This window comes from Thunnus maccoyii, chromosome 16, assembly GCF_910596095.1.
Source record: "Thunnus maccoyii chromosome 16, fThuMac1.1, whole genome shotgun sequence".
NCBI classification, from domain to species: domain Eukaryota; kingdom Metazoa; phylum Chordata; class Actinopteri; order Scombriformes; family Scombridae; genus Thunnus; species Thunnus maccoyii.
The window spans coordinates 16,997,542-17,016,758 of record NC_056548.1 but is presented as its reverse complement, the minus strand read 5'-3'; the positions used below and the strand labels follow the sequence as shown (position 1 = coordinate 17,016,758).

General features: G+C 43.1%; 1 protein-coding gene and 1 long non-coding RNA gene across 7 annotated transcripts in view; both read left to right on the top strand.

The window, feature by feature from the left end:
- kif26ab (kinesin family member 26Ab) overlaps positions 1-17,769 on the top strand; it is a 66,790-nt gene extending 49,021 nt beyond the window's left edge. For all 4 annotated transcript variants that reach the window (XM_042388897.1, XM_042388898.1, XM_042388900.1 and 1 more), the window contains 12 exons: positions 1,402-1,585; positions 4,406-4,618; positions 5,691-5,784; positions 6,395-6,657; positions 7,510-7,693; positions 8,536-8,695; positions 9,071-9,233; positions 10,121-13,412; positions 14,060-14,253; positions 15,199-15,222; positions 15,462-15,612; positions 15,706-17,769. In XM_042388897.1, the coding sequence (XP_042244831.1) occupies positions 1,402-1,585; positions 4,406-4,618; positions 5,691-5,784; positions 6,395-6,657; positions 7,510-7,693; positions 8,536-8,695; positions 9,071-9,233; positions 10,121-13,412; positions 14,060-14,253; positions 15,199-15,222; positions 15,462-15,612; positions 15,706-15,887 (5,104 nt within the window). In that variant the 3' untranslated portion in view covers positions 15,888-17,769. The remainder of the gene's footprint in view (positions 1-1,401; positions 1,586-4,405; positions 4,619-5,690; positions 5,785-6,394; positions 6,658-7,509; positions 7,694-8,535; positions 8,696-9,070; positions 9,234-10,120; positions 13,413-14,059; positions 14,254-15,198; positions 15,223-15,461; positions 15,613-15,705) is intronic.
- A 632-nt stretch (positions 17,770-18,401) lies between these two features.
- Positions 18,402-19,217, top strand: part of LOC121881347 — a 44,116-nt gene continuing 43,300 nt past the window's right edge. For all 3 annotated transcript variants that reach the window (XR_006091757.1, XR_006091758.1, XR_006091756.1), the window contains exon 1: positions 18,402-18,616. This is a non-coding gene — a long non-coding RNA (uncharacterized LOC121881347). The remainder of the gene's footprint in view (positions 18,617-19,217) is intronic.

The following is a 19,217-nucleotide window of genomic DNA, read 5'->3' as shown; positions in this document are numbered from 1 at the left end:
CTAATGAGCTCAGGCTGGCCTCTTAGGAAACTGCTGCTCACCAGAACACACATGGGTCTGCTCTTTTTCGCTCTCTCTCTCTCTCTCCCTCTTTCTCTTTTTCATATGCTCTACTTCTTCTACTTCTCCTAAAATCCCTTGCTCTGCAGATTTTTCATCTTTCAATCTCTCACTCTAATTTTCTTTCATTCTCTATGCCACTCTTCCCCCCATGTTGACAAGCGTCTCTTTGTCTCCCTTACATTTCTCTGAAATCTGACTGCTTGAGTGAAAACCATTTTGAGTGCATTCGAATATCCTTGGGGTATTACTTTTCTCCCTGACCTTGAATTTCCAGCTGAGGTGCAGTGTTAGCTGATCCAAGGCGATGCCATACCTGGAACCACTCTAAAAGTCTGGCCAGATTCCCTGCAGGCCAAGCAGAGATATTGGTGCTGCCCTTTGAGTTTAGACAGCATAAAACACATGGGCCTGACTGAGTCGGCCCTGTGACTAATCTATGTCTCCCCAGCACTGACTCTGGGAGACAAGAGGGCAGGATGACAGTGGATTTTAATTAGAAGACTGTCAAAAACCTTGCTTCTGTTACAGCAGAGAGCACTGTTAGGTGCCAGCACAGCAGAGCTTTTCAGACAGCCATTTGTCTATCTAGATATGACTTAAGTAGAGGAGACAGGTAAGGCTTAATTACCTGCCTTTCATCTAGTGGTGATGGTCTGCTTACTCATTGTATATGACCCGAACTGCTAACAAACACCGCGTGCTCCAGCTTTGACTGAAATCACAGGCAAATATAATCTGTCATAATTGCTTAGTTTCAGTAAGATGGACATGATTTTATCCCAGAGGGCAGTGTTCCAACTGTCCTCGCCTGTCATGTTTCTGACAGTTGTTTTATGTTTGATCAAGATAAATACATGCATTTACTGTGCCTTCCTGCTATGCCAGCCCATATTTGGTTCCTAACAGGCAGAGAGCTTTGACTAATAAACATTTATCTTATGTATTTTCAGTTTCTGTGAAAAAAAATCAGGATATAAGAGAACTCCACTGGCTTTAGTTTAAGTGGGAGGCATTACCTTTCTTAGAAGGGTATTATGAGTTGGGAGTTGGAAGAAAAGCCATTTTTAGTGTGGAGAATGGTCTGGAGTGGTGGCATAGAGTGCCTCTCCTGCTGACTTTGTTTACTTTGGGGAACTAAAAGGAGCTTGTTGACCTTTGTGTTACAGCTTCAGTGTGTGATTTCTGAAGGCTTTACAGCACACCCTCAAAAATGTCAAGCCAGACTTTTCAAATCAATAAGTCCTTGGTTCGGTACCTTTGCTTATGTTAGAATTTCCTGGCATGGTGCTTTTCTAAGTTTAGCTTCAACCCTGGGGCATTTTTGTTTTGTTCTTCTAGGGCAGCTCAGAAGCTGAACCTGTCCTCCAAGCGTAAGAAGCACCAACCCTCGCTGCTCCACCCGCAGGAGCCCTCCATCTACCCCACCAACTTCAGCGGCATCCTGCAGGTCTCACCGCCTCCTGCCCCGCCATGCCTGCTCCGCGCCGTGTCCAAAGTGAAAGAGAACCCAGGGATGGGAAAGGTGAGAACAGATGCACATCAGCATATACACAAAAGACTTAAAGGTGTTTATTGGCTAATAATGCTCGTAAAGTACAGATACAACAAATATGCACCCTCCATGTACACCCGTACACAACCCCACACACACATACAGATACACACAAACCCATATTTGAAGGGGAGAATGCAGAGTGGCGACACACTGGTCCACAGGCAGCATGCCGTCTGGTCCAGTCCATGCAGATGTAGTCAGATAAGCCTGCTGGAATGTCATGAATTCACTCAGTTTGTGAGACCAGTATTCTTCTCTCTGAATACAGAAAGACAATAAAAACTGTAATTCACAAATCCGTGGTCACTTTAACAGTGGGATTTATAATTCCATTTTAGGTACAGTGTTTGATAATGAAAGTCAAGCTGGCAGCAATAAGACAGTCATTAAACAAAGCTGTATAAACACGTAGCTCTTCCTTTGTGGTTTATTGGGTATTGTTTGTCTGAGCTGGCGTCCTGTATTTATAAAGCAGAAGAAGTCCCCTAACAAGATTAGATCCCACCTGGATAGGAAGTGCTCGCTTCTGTTGCCAGGTATCCAGACGGTTGAGATTTCACCATATATTGTAAATCTCCCCATTGACACACAGGCTTCATAAAAAACCTGTGTTATTAACAAGCTTCTTCAAGCCCACACCTGAGGTATACCGTACATCTGTGCAGCTGAAGGGGCTGATTTCAAAGAGGGAATCAAAATGTATGACATTATTCCAAGTCTAGAAGGCCTGATTTTCACGTTTTTATAAAGTAAAGCAAATACATCACTACTCTTTCTCTGTTTCTCTGTCCATGTCTCTTTTGCTTGTGGAATCACAGTTGCAATATTTTCTATAGCCTTTTTTTTGCCTGCATCTGTTCCATATTAATTCAACCTAAGAAATGTCTTGTTCCTCGTCTACCATATGTGGGTCACTTCCACTTTTGACCTAGACATGGTTCTTCCGGGCATAGACAGTTGAGTAGAAGGAGGAATGCCGAGCCACACTAATGGATTTTGTGGGGGATCAAGGGACAGGGAAACAGGGGCCATTACCACGGGATTCAAGGTGTGAAAATACTGAAGGCAATCCTCTGTGGCCTCCAGTGTCTGATCTCTGCCAACATAAATAAAACTGAGACATTAGCTAGCCTGGTAGCCTCTGTCTAGTAGACAGAGGCTCAGCAGTTATATGTGGAAGCCCAGTTTAAATGTCATAGCAAATGTAATTTACTCAACATATGCACATGTCAGTCAGGATAACAGCCCCCCGCTGAGTATAAAGAGAGTTTGCACTTGGCCTGCGGAATTCATGATCAATTCACTCACTGAAAGAAAGGAATTTCCAGTGACATTGTTTCAGAGTGCTGGAGCCTGGATCTGTAGCAATATTTATATACTAGTCAGGGGAAGAATGGGCCTTTTGTGTAGGCGTGAAGACGGTGGAGACTCCCAGGCTGAGCAAAACAGTACTCTGTCATGAAGGGAAGGGAGTTAGCTGTATTTTAAGGTTTTTATTTCAGTGCCTGAGCAGCATCACAGGTACTTTTTCAAGGAGCTTTGAAATGGCTAAGGATTGAGTTCCCTATTGCATACTGTAGGATATAGAAACTGTTCAGTTGATGTAAGGCTAGGTGTAACACTAAACACTCAGGGGGTTGACAGGAACTCCAAAGACTGCTATACATATCCCAAGAACCGTTTATGTGTCCTGTCACTCACAGATATATTTCCACAGTGCCTTTGGAGAAGTAGTTAAGGCATACTGTATTTCTGACCATCAGATTGTAAAGCAATATAGCGTTGTCAGAATTTCAAAAGAAGGTGATAGTAAACAGGGGTGTCATATAGCCTGACATGCACAAGCAGGACCACACCCATGCAAACCACACACAGTGCATCTGTGCAGCGTCGCAGAGGCAGGAAATGTCTTTGCTGTTGTTTGTAAATTGTGCCACCATACACAACTGGCAGAATGACTTCACTCTTGTAACCATGGCAATAACATTAGACATGAACAGGCTTGTCAGAGCCTCGAATCGATACCTTTAGATAGGAGCTGTCATCCTATTTAGCATACCATGCAAGAATGATGATGAACTGTACCATGACCTGTGGAATGTGTTAAGACTGTAAGCTCACTTTATGAATGTCAAACCTCAGAATGCAACAGGGTGGGTTTCGAGCCTCTTGATATGGAGCTGCCATTTTCCAGAGAGCAATAGAGGGGAGGGAGAGGAGAAGGAGGAAGAGTGAGTAGGTGGGATAAGAGGGGGGCCATATGCTCCTGCAATCCCATGCTGGTGAGCTGCTCCTGGTCCAGAAAAACAACCCGCTAGAGGGATAATCCCCCAGCATGGCGCTTCACACACATTAATCTCCACCATTTTCTGCTATGACTTTCAATACGCACCTTGCTGCCTTCCACTGACACCATTAGGCAACGTGTTGACCCATCGGGTTTGCCAGTCAACGTGAGACTTAGTGTTTCCATGGTTACCTTTGACGTCCATCAACTCTGACACAGTGGACGTGATGTCAATGCACAATGCTGAGCCATATTCTCAGTTTGGATCCTAGCCTATATTTAGAATGCCTACCATACATTTCCTCTCTTTCCTCTGCACTGTAAGTAAAAGATGTTAAACTTAGCCTGTAATTTTTTCCTTCTCTGTGCTGAAGCTGAAAAATGCATCCTCACATCCCTCTGCTGGGTCTGCCCTTTTTTTCATGTTTTATGCTATCTCACTTTCTAATACACCCTCTCCTTTTTGTCTCTCTGCTTATCTGGTTTACTCTGGGGTTTAGGTGAAAGTGATGATGCGTATCTGTCCATCTCTGGAGGCTGCAGACTCCTCCGAGTCTCAGTCCTTCTTGAAAGTGGACAGCAGGAAAAAGCAGCTGACCCTCTATGACCCTGCATCCAGCCCACACTCGAGTTCGGGACATAGAAGATCTGCTACTGTGGCTGTCCCAAAGATATTCGCCTTTGATGCTGTTTTTACCCAGGATGCCTCACAAGTAAGGGCCCACGGGAGATCTCTACTATATGCATGTTTGTGTGTGTATGTATGTGTCCTTTTTTGAGGTGTCGTGTGGAGGTTTAGCCTCTCAAGGGTAAAGGAACGTCTTTATGCTGGCAGGGCGTGGCCAGGGGCTTAGAAAAAAAATGCCTGTCTTGGGTCAGGGGGCATTCTTACCAGTGTGAGCCTAACAGCTGGGCCTTTTAAGCCCTCTGGGGAATGATTTGAATCCACTCCAGTTATATCTAACCTCTCCTTCGTAAAACAGCTATATCTAATCTCAGCCCTTTGCAACCCACAGCAGGCATACTTACTGAGATCAAAGGCAAAGGTCAGATACATGTTTACTGTATGGTGACTTGAGAGCAGACCAGTTTCACTCTCTCCACTGCTTAAAACAAACACCACAGTCTTTTAATGGAATGACTGGGTCTATGTCACTCACTGCAAAATTTCCTAAATACCTATGGTCAAGTATTTTATGCTTTTCCCCATGGTGCAGTAAACTCTAAATAGCTTCAAGAGCCAAGGAGATTGTTATCACTTGAGAAAGACAGCGTCTCTGTGGCGGCGAGAGCCTTAGATCTTCTATCATACCTCCTACCTCGAGCAAGTATTTGCCTAAGTAAGCTGCTGATAGCTAAAGCCTAAATGTTGTGGCTACAGAGCTGAGGCCAAGCTGCTAGATTGTGCCGCTGGGACAGCGCTGCTGGTGGCTAGCAGTAACAGCAAGCTGTTCTGCTGTTAGAGGCCTTGTTTGCAGTGTGATGTATGGGAAGTTGCCTCTGTTGCAGGAGCCTAGCCCCAGAGGACCCATGCTGAAACAGATTGCAAAAATACTCTACACGTTGCAGCACACACAAACACGCATAAACACACACAGGCTGGAGTGATGAAAAATACTGAAACCATTATTGTGATTTGGTGTAACCAATTCCAAATAACTGTTTAGTTTATAGGATATCATTATGGATTCATTGTTTTCAGTTTGCCTGTTTTATAGTATTTCTTGGATGTGACTGAGTTGTAAATTGACTGCAAGGGGGGGTGTATCTGTGTGTTTTTCACAGGCTGAGGTGTGCTCAGGGACAGTAGCTGAGGTCATCCAGTCTGTGGTGAACGGTGCAGACGGTTGCATCTTCTGCTTCGGCCAAGTCAAGCTCGGTAAGCTCCTTCACTGGCAAGAGATTAGACAAGAGCCTTTGTTAGCTGAAGAAAACTCTCATTGCCCTTTGTTAGCTACACTTGATGTCTACAATTGGCTTAGTTGTGCACTGGGGTGAGTCAAGGAATGGGAGATTGGTGGAAAGAAATGGGCAGTGAGTGTGGGGTGGGGGTGAGGGCTAAAGTGCTGCATCCAGGCTTCAGGGCTCAGTCTGTAATTAAAATCTTAGTAATTGGCCTGGCCAGTGCTCTTAGACTGAAGGGCTTGTTCTCCTCATGCTGCTGTTTCCATCAGCTATAATTCTCCACAGAATGACTGCTTATGGAATGGGTCCTTGGATTAGCGTTTGATTTTTATTTAGCATGGAGTAGATATTACTTCCGAACCCCCACCTCAACCATTATTAATTTTTTTCATCAGCAGTTGTTAAACACAATAACCCTCAAAAAATATCGAATGTCAGTGTATTCCTTTGTCAACGTCCTGGCCATTCCAGACAGCTTGATGAAAGAAGTAATTTTAGCTTGAACACACAGTATATGTAGCTGGCTTCTAGACACAAGGCAATATTTCCATTTCCATCCCCCTTTCTCTTTCACACATCCCCAGGCAAGACATACACCATGATTGGCAAAGACAGCTCCACTCAGAGCCTAGGCATTGTGCCCTGTGCCATTTCCTGGCTCTTCAAGCTCATCAATGAGCGCAAGGAGAAGACGGGCACACGCTTCTCTGTCCGTGTGTCTGCGGTGGAAATCTTCGGGAAGGATGAGGAGCTGAAGGACTTGCTGTCTGAGGTGTCAACAGGCAGTTTGCAGGAAGGCCAGTCCCCAGGCATCCACCTGAGAGAGGATCCCATCTGTGGCACTCAGGTGAGAAGCCTTCCACCTCTCCACTCTTTCTTTGTTCGCTGATCCTTTCATTCTCTCGGTGGGTTATACAGTATTAGTCTGTCTGAGTATTGATCTCTTTCTCTCTATGATGTTGCTCATCCTCTCCCAAAGATGTTTGACTCTATCTTGTGTGTATGTGTTTTTAAATCTCTGAGGTCTTCCTAGTCAGTCTTGCTCTATCCTACCTGGCTCTGAAATCCTTTTTTTATATTTCCACCAAAACCATCTGTGGTATTGATGGCTTTCTTCTTACCTTTGTATTGACTCTCTTGTCAGCATCCATCAGCATCTATTACTTGTGCTAGCCCTCTACAGCACAATAGAAGTATCATTGGGGGATGGTGGAAGACTGTAGGTTTGAAGTCACTCACAGATGTTGCTGTCAAATGTTGTTTTTTGGGGATCTGCATGGACTCTGACTTCAAAGGCTATGCAGTTCTGTGAAGCTGGCTCTTGCTCTTCCTCTCAGCAGCCACATGTGGGCTCCCTTCATAATGCCCTCTGCCTTCTTTCTCTCTTCCACCTCCTGCTTCCCCCTCCTCTCTTTCTGTATCTCACCACCACATCATCATCACATCCATGGTAAGGGAAGTGCCCCTGCCTCCTGCTCCACCATTACCTCTCCTAATCCTCCTCCCTCTGTGTGCATATCTGCTGTTTTAATTGCCCCGGAGACCCAGTCTAATGGGCAAGAAATGTGTGCTGGGATCCAATTAACCAGCTCCCCTCTCTTCCCCTATATTTTTTTCAGATCTGTCCTCTTTCTCAAGCACTACGTGGTCTCTTTTGCTCACCATAACCCTGTTCTCTGCACCCCCGTCCCACCAATAGCTCCAGAATCAGAGCGAGCTCCGTGCCCCGACGGCTGAGAAAGCTGCCTTCTTCCTGGATGCAGCCATCTCTGCACGCAGCACCAGTAGGCCCAATGCAGATGAGGAAGAGCGACGCAACTCCCACATGCTGTTCACACTGCACATCTACCAGTACCGCATGGAGAAGAGCGGCAAGGGAGGAAGTTAGTACTATTAGATTTATACATCTACAACTCTGCAGCAGTGTTCCTACATGTTGCCGTCACCCCTTTATGCATTAAATTAGTGTGATTGATGGTCAATTTCATGGCACTTTTCCATGTATTCTATACAGCGGAGCATCTGTGTGCAACAGTACATGATGTCCATACTTTCTCTACTTTCTCTCAATACTAATCTCTAAATAATCCAGCTGTAGTGTCATTTCTTTTAACATTTCCTCCCTTACTTATGTTATGCAAAGGTGACCTACCTGTCACACTGAATAATCACAAGTCGTGATTATGTAGTGGGCTAGATAGCAGAAAATTGCACTGTAAAGTATGAAAGGAACATCAGACAAGTAACTTATTTGCAATATTTATGGATGAATTGATTCTGGCCTCTGCAAGACATAAATTTGTTTGTATTTATATGCTGTGCTTGGGCTAACAGCGAATGAAGATTCGAAGCCATACTGACAAGAGTTTAATGTTTTGCTGCTGCTCCTGCAATTATACCCACCCACAAAACAATGTACAGCCCTGTGTTTTTTACAATGACAGCCAATTGTCTCTTGCTGGATTTTAAATCATTAGAAATGGACTGTATATGTGTCTCTGAATGTCAGTGGAATTTTTCATTTTTATGTGTCTGACCAACGGAGTCTCCTAGTTACCATGAGTTACACATCTGGTGGGAGTTAACCAGTCTGGCCGCAATATGAATCACTTCAGTGTGGGAATCTGGGCCACTCCTATCATCATGGCATTGTGCGTGAGGAGTTGACTTCATAGAGGGAGTGTCTGTGCTGTGCTCACCTGGTTCTTCTTCTTCTTTGGCACAGTGTCAGGCGGACGGAGCAGGCTGCACCTCATTGACCTCGGGAGCTGTGAAAAGGTCCTGAGTAAAAGCAGAGACGGAGGGGGAGGCTTGTGTCTTTCTCTAAACGCACTGGGAAATGTCATCATGGCTTTAGCAAATGGAGCAAAGCATGTACCTTACAGGTAAGAGAACAACCATTAATTTTACAGTCTCTTTCACTTTCTCTTTGTTTTAGCTTCTGTGAACTTGTATCTATGCATAATTGTTTCAGGCAAGTCTCTGCATGCGTTGTCAGCCTTGCAGGATTGCTGTGTGTCAGTTTATTTAGTTTGTTTACTTAGCCACATAAAATAGCTTTCACTGGTATTGCACAAGAAGATTATATTATGCTAAGTCAGGTATGAGAAGATTAATGACTTGTCATGTGGGAATATTTTTCAGTTTAGAGACTTCAAAATGACTCCTCCTGGAGAGCCTTTGGAAATCATGTCAACTACCTTTATTGTCATTGTGAAATAGGGCTGTGCCATTTGCTAATAACAATGTCAACCTTGTAGGGACAGCAAACTGACAATGTTGTTGAGGGAGTCCCTTGGCAACATCAACTGCAGAACCACCATGATTGCCCATATCTCCGATTCTCCCACCAACTACGCTGACTCACTCACCACTATCCAGCTGGCATCCCGCATCCACCGCATGAGGAAAAAGAAAACTAAGGTACGCTGATAAACTGATAAATCTGGATAAACAGTAGAAAACTGATAAACTATATGACATTCCAGACAGTAGTAGTGGTACATTTTTAAAATAACAAAATAGGCATTTAGCAACTAAAAGTATGATACTTCTTAACTATGATTCCTGCAATAATTGGGCTCCATTTGATGTTGTCAATTGTATATAAGTGATGAATGCAAAGTAATTGTTATTTAACATTATATTTAAGTGTTGCTATTACAGCAATTACATTCCTAATATGCTTATGCAACTTTAATTATATTCATCGTATTTCATGCCATGACTTAAGTCTTTAAATTTTTCTTCCTCCTGTAATTTTGAAGTAATTAAGCAAATGAATGTGTGAATGCCTCTGCAAATGAAAGATTATTAGTGCAGTAACTCAGAGCTAGTTTTACTCAGCTCCTCAACACATAATCATGTAATCAATACCACTGCCTAAGGAACTGTGTAATGCATTCCCTCAGATTAGGGAAATATATGCTCCAGATAATTAGGTGGAATGACAGCATGTATTTATTTGGTATTGGTTCCAGGCATGATTATAATGCAGTCCACATCGAGCAATTCATATTATTGACATTAATTTCTGTGTGACTATTGATGTGCACTCTAACCTTTAGATAAATATTGACTGGTAATTTCATAGGAATTAATATTTGCCCCAAGATTTATTTCACTCTAGCATTGTCATGAAATTATTATACTAAATTAAAATGGTTAAAATGGTTTAAGGGAAAGACAAGATTGTTACATTAATATTTTACAAAGATAGGATCATATTACTGTCATCACTTAATGAGATCATTTTTAATTATTAAATCCCAAAAGACACATGTCTCTTTTGCTTGAACTCTGCTTTGCAGTATGCATCCAGTTCATCTGGAGGGGAAAGTTCCTGTGAGGAAGGGAGGATCCGCCGGCCGCCCCACCTAAGGCCCTTCCACCCTCGGACGGTAGCCCTGGACCCAGACCTGCCCTCTCTACTCAGTGACCCAGACTACTCCTCCAGTAGTGAGCAGTCTTGTGATACTGTCATTTACGTGGGCCCTGGTGGAGCTGCAATCTCAGACAGGGAACTTAGTGACAATGAAGGCCCACCTGCCTTTGTTCCAATCATCCCCTCCCTGAATAAGAAGAAGTCTACAAAAGAGGGCCCTCTGGACAGAGACCAGTTCTTTAAATGCAACACATTTGCTGAGCTGCAGGAGAGGCTGGATTGTATAGATGGCAGTGAAGAACCCACTGCCTTTGTTGGAGAGGGCAAGCGAAGCCAGGCTAGCCCCAAGATGGACAAATCTAAGGAGAGCCAAGGCTCTGTTTCACCAAAGACTATAGAGAAATTTCCTTACACCCAAGAGGGCATCTCACCCAAACAATCTCCTAAATCTGTTGCAGCACATCCATCCTGCAGTCCCAACACTAAATCTAAACAGGAGAATGCCAAGAGGCAATGCATACCTGCAGAAAGGGCACCATCAGAGAGTGTTCAAAATGTATGCAGAACCAGTGCTGATGGTGAGAAGGACTTGGTTTCAGAAAGCAGAGTTAGCACTACTAAACTGGCAACTGCTGCAGCACCTAATTCTGAGCCTGTGGTGAGGGAGAAGGTCTACTTCAACAAGAAAGCCTTGCCGAAGCCAGCCCCACCTCCTTCACAGCAGAAAGACTCCAGCAAGGAAAATGCAGATAAGGAGGAAAGATCCAGCACCAGAATGCCTCCTGTGGGAATGAGCCACCAAGCTGTGAAAAGAAGAGATCTTTGCACTTCCCCTATGGTCAGAGCTCCAGTGGAGGTCTGCCAGGTGCACTCCACCTTGAGGGAAAGATGTCTGGATCGAGACATCCTTAGAGCCACTGTCACCTTGCAGCAGCCTGTAGAGCTGAATGGAGAGGATGAGCTGGTGTTCACTGTAGTGGAGGAGCTGTCTATAGGCAGTATTGTTGATAAGGGTCGGCCATCCAGCATTATCAGCTTTAACAGTGACTGCTCCCTTCAGGCCCTGGCCTCTGGTTCCCGACCTGTCAGCATCATTAGCAGCATCAATGATGAATTTGACGCCTACACATCAGCTGTGGGAGGATCAGAGGTGAACATTGCGGTCACACCCCTCCAGGAGGGAGCAAATGAGTGTATAGATAGCAGGGGTTCATCTATCAGCTCTTGGCTGAGTGAGGTTAGTGTCTGCACCTTGGAGAGTGAAGGGGCTCATTCTACAGATGTCTTCCTTCCACAGGCCAAACACATGGGACCAGAGGCCACTTTTTACTTTGATTCTCTGGATATGTTCCATTGTGTGTCCTCTCCTAGAGATGCCAAGAACTCCTTAAATGACAGTGGATTTAGTTTTTCTGAACTAGACAGTGACAGTGCTGCCTCAAGCAAACTATCCTTGACAAAGTGCCCCCCATCTCCAGAATCAGCCAAAGGCTCCCTCAGATTCACCTCTAAAATAACTAAAGCTCACTCTCTTAGCTCCTCCCAACTTCCACAGGGCCCCTCCATAGTCCACTCCAGTCTTCCCAGGAAGATCAAACCTACCTCATCCATCTGTCATATTAGTAGCAGTAGCAGCAACAATAGAGAGCCACCAAGGCAAGAGACTAAGCAGGAAGATCCTTGGCAGCGCATGGACAACCACTCAGAACCTCAGTATTCTGACTCCAGCAACACCAGCAAGTTTCTCAGAAATCCTCCCAGTGGCATCCCTTCAAGCAAAACGTCCAACAACAGCAACAGTGTACCTCGCCCACCCAAGGTGCAGGGGTCTACCTCATCCCAAAGGGTGGTCGACGGCTGTGAGAAGTCAGCCAGTAAGAAATCCGATCCACCCAGCAAAATGCCTCAGCTGAGGCGAGGTGCCACCACCCTGGGAACAGTGCCCGTTATCCATTCCTCCACAGACTACAAGGGAACCCAAGACATTATTGCATCTACCACAAGCCTTAAATTCTCCTCTCTGGGGAAAAACAACAAGGCTAACTCACAGAAATCAAGCAATCTCCCTAAACCTGGTTGCACCTCACCTCCTCCCCCGCCAGTGAGAAAGTCCAGTCTTGACCATAAAACTAAGACCCTGCTGCCCCAAAGTGCCTTAAAGTCAGCATACGGGGAGGCAGGGAGGGCCTTTGGAGCAAGGGCAGCTGTATCAGAGGATGAGCTTGAGGTACGTCACAGAGTGGACTCCACCAGTTTCAAAAATTCCAGCCTCAAATCCGACCTCAACACAGCCAAAGTTACCTCGAGTCTGAAGGCCAGAGGGCCTAGAGGTGAAACTGGGCAGCATTATGGCAGCCAAATGTCTCTGGAGAGGTGTGAAAGCCTGTCTTTATCAGGTTCCAGAGCTGCGCTTAGTAGGGAGAATAGTGGAGCAAGTCTGGGGAGCAGCAGTAGCAAATCCAGCAAATCCATTCCGAGATTTGGTATTCCTAATTCATCCAGTGCTCCTATTGCTACTTGCCCATCGTCCCCAAGTACAGGAAATATAAGCAAACCTGGTCAGGTAAAAGCTTCTGTAAATCCCAGAGCATTAGGAGCAGTCAATGGTAGTAAGGCGCGCTCATTGTCAGCAAACAACTCCAAGGGCCTAAGCTCCTCCACCAAATCTTTGGCCACTGCCGTGACCAGAAATACCAATGCCAATCTTCCTCCATCAGGAAGGACATCAGCTCCTCGGACCACTGCTGCTGTCAACAGCAAGCCTGGGAGAGGAACTATCATGGGCACAAAGCAGGCCATGAGGGCTGCCAACAGCCGTGTGAGTGAACTGGCAACAGGCAACATATCAGGCAAACACATGAGAGGTTCTGGAGATTCAGACAGTGGGAATGACAGTGGGGTGAATGTGAGTGATGACAAATCCCCCATAGCCATGCTGCCCTCTCCATACAGCAAAATTACAGCACCCAGGCGGCCTCAACGCTACAGCAGCGGCCATGGCAGTGACAACAGTAGTGTGTTGAGTGGGGAGCTGCCTCCCGCTATGGGCCGCACAGCTCTTTTCTACCACAGTGGCGGCAGCAGTGGATATGAGAGTATGATCCGTGACAGTGAAGCCACAGGCAGCGCTTCCTCTGCCCACGACTCGATGAGCGAGAGCGGCATGTCATCTTCAGGCAGAACAAGGAGCTCCAAGTATCCCAAGAAGAGAGCAAATGGTGAGAAACACATTTGTGTTTTGGTGTTTTACATGTAGCAAGTATAGGTAATATTCCCAAATATTATTAATATATCATACTGGAAGTAGCAACAGTGCTAGCCCATGGAACTACACACATTGAAATAGTATATAGAAATGAATGCTATCTCTGAGGAAATTAACCATATAGGGGTCCTAACTTTATAAATCCATTCATATTACACTCCCGAATCGGTATTTCATTGGATTTTCTGTCCTCCTGAATCAGCAGCATACATTATTCATACATATATGGGAAAATGATAATGAATGTTTCAAACAAGACGACTGGAACTGTGTGATGATCAAATAAGATGAATTGAACATGAGTGGTGGTGACCTGGATCAGGTTTGTGTAGCCCTGTACATATAAGCATTTGAATTTATGTGTGTCAGACCAACCATTTGAATTTATTTAGGCTGTGGATACAGGGTTAGAGAATAGAAACTCATGAAATCCTTATAAATATGCAATCACCACAACTCGGCTGGCCTGTGTAAAGCCTTGCATCACTTTACATCTCAGAGTGAGACTCATACATATTTACTCACAGATCCCAGCAAATAATACTATTGTATGTCACTAACGTAACTGGTACCTGTCTGATCGTGTGCATAACTTTGTAGGCTTCCAGAGAAGACGGCTGATCCCGGCACCACTACCAGACACCTCTTCCTTGGGGAAGAAGGTGGGCACAGCAGGCCAGTGGGTGGACTTACCCCCTATGTCTGGACCACTGAAGGAGCCTTTTGAGATAAAGGTGTATGAGATCGATGATGTGGAACGGCTCCAGAGGCGACGTCAGGAAGAAACCACAGAGGTGAGCAGAGGGTCACTCCTGACGTGTTCTGCATGGTGGTTCATCGTGCTGAACTTTGGATCATGTAATGTCTGGGTTAAGGTCTTACTGTATGAATCCAACTTGCTAAGCCTTAGCAATATTTTGCATATGTGACATTGACCCCATACATGCTCAAGATGTGCCACATTGACTTGCTTTGTGGGAATGTCTTAGCTCACTTCTTCCCAGTTTCTTTTTAAAGAACAAGACAGGAATAATATGTCTCAGACGTCTGACCTTCAGTCAGCTCAGTGGCAAATCCTTGAGTTAAAATGTCTGTGCCGAGGTTCCCATAGCTTGGTATTTTGGCAGGCCTCCTCAGAAATGTCAAGAGTTCAGGAGGCAATTACTGAAGAGGGTTAATTGGTTTGGATATGAGTGATGACTCGACTTACAGCTGAAGACGGTGGTGATGTGGGGGAAGTAAAAATGAAAAAGATGTTCTGAGGAGATTGGTTAGGGAATGTGTGATGAATGCAAGAAAGCCCAACACCATCCCAAATCAGCTCACCGCTAGCACTCATCACTGGCTGCCTGATCGCTTTTTATAGCTGACTCCTCTTCTGTGGTTCATTAACTGCTTCCACAAGTTCAGCACAGCCAGACAGGGATTTGTTAAAAGAAGATATTAAATCTGCTAGATAGTAGTTTGATTTTTACTTTCAATTAGGATCTTTAATTTTCCCCTGCCAGCCATCACTGCCAGACCGACAAATAATTAACTGCTTTTCCCTTTTACCATTTTGAAATTAGTATTGGAATCTTGCACATTTACATCAATATCTTGAGTCTACTGTGTGTATATTCACTCACTGTTTGCATGTATACATGTATTAAGATTATATGCTGTTGATATACTATTCTGTCTTGTTCAACATTGTAATTTGTTTTTTTTTTTCTGTTTTCCTACAATCTTTCCTTCAGCAACCATTCCAGGATGTTGACAAGGTGAGTTTATTTTTCTTGGGGACTGAAGTGTAATTGTACTGTAAGTGGCACAGACTGTATTAAGAGTTTTTGCATAAGCATAATTCAGCCCACAATGGCAGAAATGGAAGACTTTTTACATCGCAAAATCTCAAATTTACAGTAAAACACAGCTTGTTAGATTTTTTTAAAATCATTTTTAAGTTTTAATTTGATTGTACATGGGCGCTGTATTCAATTATCTTTCTTTTTTCTCTCAGGGCCTGCTGTATTTTAACAGTAAGCTGAAGATATTGGAAAGAAGGCAACAGCAAGTGAGGGAACTGAGAGCAAAGCATGAGGTGTTGTTGGAGGAGCTGGAAGACACCAAATCCCGGCTGATGATGGATCCAAGCAAGTGGACAGGAGAGTGTAAGTAACTTCTTTTAATATCATGTACACATTTTTAAGGGATCTTAAGTGACAAACTATCTAACTAAACATTAATGTCCTTTTTTTCAACAGTTGAAGTGGACCAGAATTTGGATAAAGAGTCTCCAGAGTACCTGGAGGCCTTGGCACAGGTCACAGAGGAGCTAGAGTTTTGTGTCAACCTATGCAAGTCCCGTGTCATGATGGTGACGTGCTTTGACATCAGCATGGCGACACCTGGCACGCAGGAGGGACTGCGTGAAGTCGAAGTCTGAGGACAAAAGAAAGTTGACGTGGAGAAATGAGGAAGTGAGAAGACGAAGGATGATGAAATGTAGCAGCCAGTTTATAGATATTACTGGAATGAAGAGCAACAAGACCCAGAGATGAGATGAGAGTGGATCTTTGCATGAAAACAGAGGAAATCTTAACCACTTAGCTACAGTGCCTCGTTGTCCAGGACATGTTTTAGTGGCAGAGAAACGAAACGTGAGCACAAATGCTGTTACATATATGTCACAGCAGTAGCCATCACTTACTCAAGAGTCAATGAACAACACCTGGAAGTGCCTTTTTTATTCTTTTGAGTCATTATTTTTCATATGGTGCAGGTATCTTAAGCATACTGAACCAAACCCTGAACATATTGCTTTTAAGAAAAATATTTTATATTACATTGTAAAGTGTATTTATATGATTATGTGGTGTGTACAAATATCTTTTCAAGGGAAAAAATAAAGAGGAAAAAAGAAAAAGCAATAAGCTAATGTTATTGCGCTCCCAGACTTTGCCTTTTCTCTGTTTCAAACCTCAGTCACAGCATTTTATCCATGTTCATTCAGCCTCTTGCGCCTTATGTTAACTCTCTGGTTCTGTAGTTTTCTAGATTTTCAAACTGGACTATGTTATCTCATCGAGGGCTGCATTTGCTGTTGTCACTCTTTGCCTGCCAGCTGGCCTGTGAAAGCTTGCAAGGTTGAGTGAATGTTTTTCCCTCCAGTTGCCTTGATCAAAATGGGTCTCAGTGGATGCACTAAGGTAGAGCAGCAGTTATGTTGGGGGACGGAGAGCTTATTCAAGCTGTGCTTGCCCATGTTTATCTCACTGAAAATGAGAGATTAAGCCAAAACATATCAATCAGAGGGCCACTGTGATGGATAGTGAGTGATTATTCTTGATTCAGCCATTCTCTCTGGTGCTTCAGTATGTGGCGATGCAACCCTGAGAGGCCTAACCTTCCCTACACAAGCCGACGTGGATAGAATGATGAAGGGTTTCACTGGTAGCAGTGCTCATCAGTGAGCCCAATTCCTCCATAAGTGGGCTTGGACTGGGAGCTATCTATACACTGTAAAACAAAAGGGCACAGATGAGATAGCGCAAGTCTACTGATCTCTTATATGGTCCTTTTTCAAGCGCTACAAAGCCTATGCATTCCAATACATTTACTGCAACTACTGTAAGAACCTCAATACTGACTTAAGGGCAGCAACGCAGTTTGACCTCTTTTGTCCCCTACTCTTTTTTTTTTCGTATAGGCAAATTATCAAAGTTGGTCCAGTGTAAAAGACTCTCAAATTAATGGTTTCCCGTGAAATGATGCAGCAAATAAGAGCAAATGATTGTGACATTGTTTAGCAAATTCAATCATGATATCAGCTCTTTGTAGCTGCCATAATGTGCTTGTTAGGAATCAAATGGCTGACAGAGAGAACAAAGATGATCAGTGAAAATGATTAAGAAAAACAAACTGGCTTTGTTGTATTTGGGTGTGTTTGATTTCTATATCTATGACAAATATGAATTTGTTTACTTTCTTTTACAAAGATGTACTCTCTCAGGCCCTCTCTGAAGATGCTGCATGAGATTTTTTAATCATTTTTAAGAATGATTTCTACTCCATTTTTACCATTCTAATTTTTTACAATAACTTCAGTTTTCACTAATGTGGGGTTAGGCTCATAAATTAAATAACTATTACCAAACCAAGACCTTTTTCCAAGAAATTATTATATGTAAGGTCATATTTCATATCAAAACCCATATTTTCGAATATCTTTGTTTTTGTATAGGATTTTCAAACCCTGTGTATAAATGTATGATACGGCAGCTTGTGTTTTACTTTTACAGTACCTGTGAATAAAATGTTTCTTCTTACTGATGATTCAGAGTTGAATGTTTTTCCCCAGTTCACATATTCTGTATTCAAGGGATTGTTTTTTTCCACGCCATGGCAAAGTGGATAAAACTGAATGAAATTTGTGCATATGTAAACACTTCAAGGAAATCTATAATTAAAATAACTGAATTGTTGTTTAAAATAAAAATGATAAATCAGTCAGCCTTATATTAGGTCTCATATTAGGTCCTGCAAACAATATATCCCTTGTACTCACTCATTAATGTGTAAGATATGAAATGTTGACTAGTATATGACACTAAAATAACAACTGCACTTAACCTTTGCACACCTTATTTGTAGTTGTTATGTGGTACTGTAGATATTAGTCTAACAATGCTGTTTTAAAATAGTTTGGTTGCACAAAAATTTAAAAAGAGGTGAAAACATCACAAGCTTTGGACTCTGAATCTAAATTAACTATGAAACATCAAAGTATATGGAGGTCTTGCCAATATTAAGATCCTAGACACCAAATTTGGACATCAAAACAGAGACTTTGTTTCTCTTTGCCAGATTTTACCTCATTTCAGGACTGTGTGGGAGTGTCAAAGTGCTTAATTGATTCTCCCATTGCACCTGGACACACATTGTACAGTTTAGTGACAGATTTCCTCGGCAGTATAGTTCTTATTGTTCACATTATGTTCTGTGGATTAGCCAGAGTAACTGAAAAATTGTTTCTGGGAAAATGCTGCTGTCGAAGATTTCACATCACAACTCCATTCACCTCCATTTTACTGGGATGATGGCAAAAATAAAACAGATAACTCAAAAAACAAGAACAAAAAAACAACTATCTACAGCAGCTAGATACCACTACAGGTAAGAAAGAAAATGTTTTGTTGCAATTTGCTTTAACTGACAAAACTGTTTACTGCTACATTGAGTTTGGAAACCTCATTTCTAGCTAAGCTCTGTCCAACTTCAAACCTGAGCAGCGGCGTAATCAGCCAGGATAATTGAAAGCACCTGTGTGTGTGTGTGTGTGTGTGTGTGTGTGTGTGTGTGTGTGTGTGTACAGAGCATTTAAATAATTCAATTAAGTCGAACTCTTTTCCAAGAAGGTAACAGTGGATGTGTCCAGCACAAGTTTACTGTTGAATGAGTGTCACTACAATTGCACCATACACAAAAGAGACATGTCATATCATATCATGTCGTTGTTTAAAAGTTGCTCATCTCCCTTTTCACTGATTCCCAACATTACCAGTGGTTTTATTTGTGTGTGTTTATTTATCATTAATTCCAGTCCAATGTTTCTGTTAATTTAATATGTTAGACAATAAATTACAATTTTCATGTTAGTTTGTGTTTGTCACAATGTTATATTTTGTTGAAGGGCTTCAGTCTCGGGGCCTGTTCTTCAAACGTGGCTTGACTAATCAGACTAAAATAATCCTGTGAATTCTCATCCAGTTAATTT